At 33.3% G+C, this 4,177-nt stretch overlaps 1 protein-coding gene across 1 annotated transcript; it reads left to right on the plus strand.

Moving 5' to 3' along the window:
* Positions 1-235: 235 nt before the first annotated feature.
* On the plus strand, positions 236-2,598 carry LOC132740831 (uncharacterized). Its single transcript, XM_060728848.1, has one exon. The coding sequence runs from the start codon at positions 247-249 to the stop codon at positions 1,879-1,881; it is 1,635 nt and encodes a 544-aa protein (XP_060584831.1). The 5' UTR covers positions 236-246; the 3' UTR covers positions 1,882-2,598.
* The last annotated feature ends 1,579 nt before the right edge of the window (positions 2,599-4,177 follow it).

The raw sequence follows: 4,177 nt of genomic DNA on the forward strand, positions 1-4,177 counted from the left end.
GGATAATAACAATAATGTTCATGCATTGTTTACGATGTTTTTATTTTTTTTATTTGTCTTTCACTTCAGTTCTTGTGCGTCATCTGTCAAAATGTGACCTTTCAAAAATATCATCAGGCTGCCCGACATGTTCAGGAACAACACAGCCATTATACCTATCAGTGTCTCAAATGCAGGAAACTCTTCATAAGGCGGTCGTATAGACATCAACCCTGTGAAAACTTAAAAATCAGTGACTTTGATTTGATGGACCCAAATGGAGTTAGAGAAAAAGCATTAGACCGTTTCATAAGATGGAAAAAAGAAACAATGCCTGGTTTGATTAAAGAAGTGGAGTCAGGATATCTAAGACAAATCCGCCTTTTAAGACATAGTTATGACCCCACTCAGTTGGAAAATGATCGATTTTCTGGTGAAGAACTTGACAACATGCTGAAACAACCTGTGTCTCCTCTGAGGTCTTCTCCTACAAGGTCTCCAAAGAGGATTATTAAACTGAAGGACCTCGAGGACGTAAGCTCAGATGAGCTTGACTACGAAGACCACACCGATAGTTCTTCCTCATCTTCTTCTTCGTCTAGCTCCTCATCTTCAAGTACATCTTCTAGTGACTCTAGTGTTGAACCTAGAAAAAATCTATCCACTGGAACTCGGAAACGTAAACGTGCCTGGAAGGTTTCACATTTGTCGTCTTCCAGTGATAGTGAATCTGAGGGCGAATCAGCTGTACCTGAAAAGAAGAACAAATTAGTGGTGAATGATGATGAAAATAACAAATCTAAAATTACAAAGAAAGAGGGCAGAGTAAATGTGGTACGGGAAAAAGAATATGGAGATAAGAAAAATGCAAAACAAAATTCAGATGTAGGTAAGAGTGTTAAGCCTGATAAAAACATAAACAGAAATAAGGAAATAACGAACGAAAAGAAAGGAGAAAGCAAGGAGAAAGAAAAAAAGACAAATGAAAGTAAAATAGAAAGTGATAAAATGTGTACTAACCCAGAGAAAGGAGATAAGTTACGAAAAGTGAAAGAGAAGGAGAAAACAAGTGAATCAGATATTGTTAAGAGAAAGACAGTGACTTTAACTGAAAATACAAAGCAAAATGAAGGAGAAATAGCAAGTGATAAAGGATGTACTAAACAAGAGAAGAGAGATAAGTTAAGAAAAGTGAAAGAGAAGGAGAAAACAAGTGAATCAGATATTGTTAAGAGTAAGACAGTGACTTTAACTGAAAATACAAAGCTAAATGATATGCAAAATGAAAGTGAAATAGAAAGTGATAAAATGTGTACCAACCAAGAGAAGGAGAAAATAGGTAAATTAAATATGAGTCAAGGCCAGACAGTGACTGAAATTATAAATAAAACTGAAAATAATTGTGATGAAAACACGGGCGAAATTGAAAGTAATACAGATGGTAGCACAGGAAATAATAATGTGGAAGGTACACTTACCTCAGGACAGCAGACCTTAGAGTCAGTTATACCCTTATTACAACGGGCCCAAAATGAAAGGATAATTTTAAATATTGGGGGTCAAAGGTTTGAGACATCTCGGGTAACCCTACAAAGAGAGCCTTGCTCAATTCTATCAGAAGTGGTGTCTGAGGGAGGAATGGTCCCGAAAAATGGAAATATATATTTTATTGACCGTGACCCAGCCCATTTTCGGTTTGTGCTAAACTACCTAAGGAATGGGGCGTGTGACTTAAGAACCTTACCCCATGATTTAAGGTATCTATATGAGTTGTATTACGAGGCTAGGTACTATCGTTTGCCAAGTTTAGTGCATGCTATTATAAGTAAAATTGAGCAAGTAAGTGTGGTTGGCGCAAATTTGGAACCATTGCCTATGACGGCACATAAACTAGGACTATAATGGGTTAGCAGACATAATCAAATTCATGTGTTGTAGGGTAATAATTATGTTGTTTTATTGTACTTTGTAAAATAAATGTAAGAGTTTTGGGGACCAAAAGTTTTGTGGACGGGGGCAATGTAACGACCCAATGTTATTAAAAATAATATTGTATTATTATGGTGTATGTAAATATTATGTATGTACTATTGATTATGTTTAAAGATGTATTTTGATGGAATTAGTTTAAGTGCATTTAATTTTACCACTCCCCACCCACTTTTATATAAATAAATGCACCCCGTATATTTTGTGTACATGCATATTTTTATCAATATGATACTGAATATGATTCTTTTGTTACTGTTGAAATGTTTTCTATGTCATTGTTTTTACATTATATAACTTTAATAACTCCTGGGCATTGTATTCACATTCATATTTGTGTAAATATATTTTTCTTGTCAGTGAATTTATTATTTCAGGGACACATATTTCACTTATTATATGCTTTCTTGTTTAAAATGTCATATATATCAATAGACTTACCTTGGATGCTTGAATTTCCATCACTGTAATTCTTCTAGATGTTTTTCAGATGATGTTATTGATGAAATAATAATAATTTTTCACTTACTTCCGTGTTTTGGCAGCCATTTTGGCGCATCATCTACTTAGAATTGTGACGTCATCGGTAACGTAATCTTTTCGCGAGATATTGTTTTTATCTGCGCTGTATTCATTGGGTGAAGGGCTAGCACCCAGTACAGTTCTTTAAAATGATTTAAAGTCAATCTTACCTAATATTTGTCAAGATGTCCCAACCTGAGGTAATAAAAAAGTCCAAGTACCTAAATTTTGTGTTTTAGATATTAAGATTAGCCCATCTCCAGTGTTACGAAATGTGTACCTAAAGTTTAAGTTTAACTCGGTAGTGTTAACGTGTGAAATGTTCCAAGTACCTAAACTTTAGGTAGTTTAACCGTGAAAACTTTCTAAGTTCCTAAACTTTAAGATTTCTGATGTGGGTGAAAAAGATGTTTATCGTGCGGAAGTGTCCAAGTTTACCAATGTTATTATTCATGTTTTAATTTAAGTAAATACCTAGACCCGATTAAATTATGTAAATGTATGCAAGTGTTAAAGTTGCTAAATCTCTAGGTTAAACGCGTATACTGTACATATGTTTAAATACCGTGCCTTCCCGGAACTATACTGTATTTACTATATTACGCTTTTAAGTGTTGTTAAATTATCGTAAGTTATGTAAATAAATTAATGAGTGCCTTGGAGTGTGACTGTATTATTGTTTAATGTAGCTTGTGTTTCTAAGTGCCGTAATTTTCTTGTGATGTGTTTAAACGTGTGATTTGTAAATACGTATATCTGATGAAACAGTGCGTGTGAGATGAACAATTAAATTGGTTAAATATTACGTTGATTAATAAACTCAGTAAAGTAAGAGGAACATCTCTGTGAATCTAAGTGTTTGAAGAACGCAAATTATTATACTTAAGTTTACAGTGAGATTTACTGACAATTTATATTAGATCTACGTAATACATGTAATGATATATTTTGCTAAATGTTAGTTACTTGAATCTTCTTGTCTTGTATATATTACTCTATGTGGTTAAACAGTTATAAAGTTAATAAAAGTTGTTTAAGTGTTTATACGCCTCAATTGTAATTTAACCCTACCAAAAGCCGGGCCCAGACGAACTCGTGTGGCACTTCTTGTGTAGCAAACAGGCCAACGTTACACAAGAGGGACGTCACACCAGTATACCCGAAACCCTTACTTAGACAAGGCAGGTTTAAAGCAGTAACTGGTGCAAAATCAAATTTGAAGTAGGTTTAAACGGACGTTTTAGAAACGAAACAATTCATGTGAAATAAATTCATATGCGTTAAAAGATAAATATCATCGTTGACAAGATTGCAAATTTAAATTGGTTTTGAGATCTGCTTTTCTTTCAAAAGATGAAAACATGTCTGTGTCCAACATTAAATTTTGTTTTATATTTAAAACATTACTTTAACAATATGTATAGTATTACATTGCATGTTTACACGAATTTTGTGTTTTGATTTATGTTAAAAATTCAGTCATTATGCGAGATCAATTTTAATGTGAGCATATTTGCACAAATGCAATAATATTGTTGTTCGTGTCTCCACAATTCCATACGTTTCCATAGAATTTTATATTAAATATATAAGACCTAGACTACTTATTGCATTGCAAAAAGTTTCGTTTATGTACATGAAAATTTTATTTTGATCTAATGTATTTCAAAAAAGCATGACAGAATTG

Source organism: Ruditapes philippinarum, unplaced genomic scaffold (assembly GCF_026571515.1).
Source record: "Ruditapes philippinarum isolate M1 unplaced genomic scaffold, ASM2657151v2 ctg7603_1_1_1_1, whole genome shotgun sequence".
NCBI classification, from domain to species: Eukaryota; Metazoa; Mollusca; class Bivalvia; order Venerida; family Veneridae; genus Ruditapes; species Ruditapes philippinarum.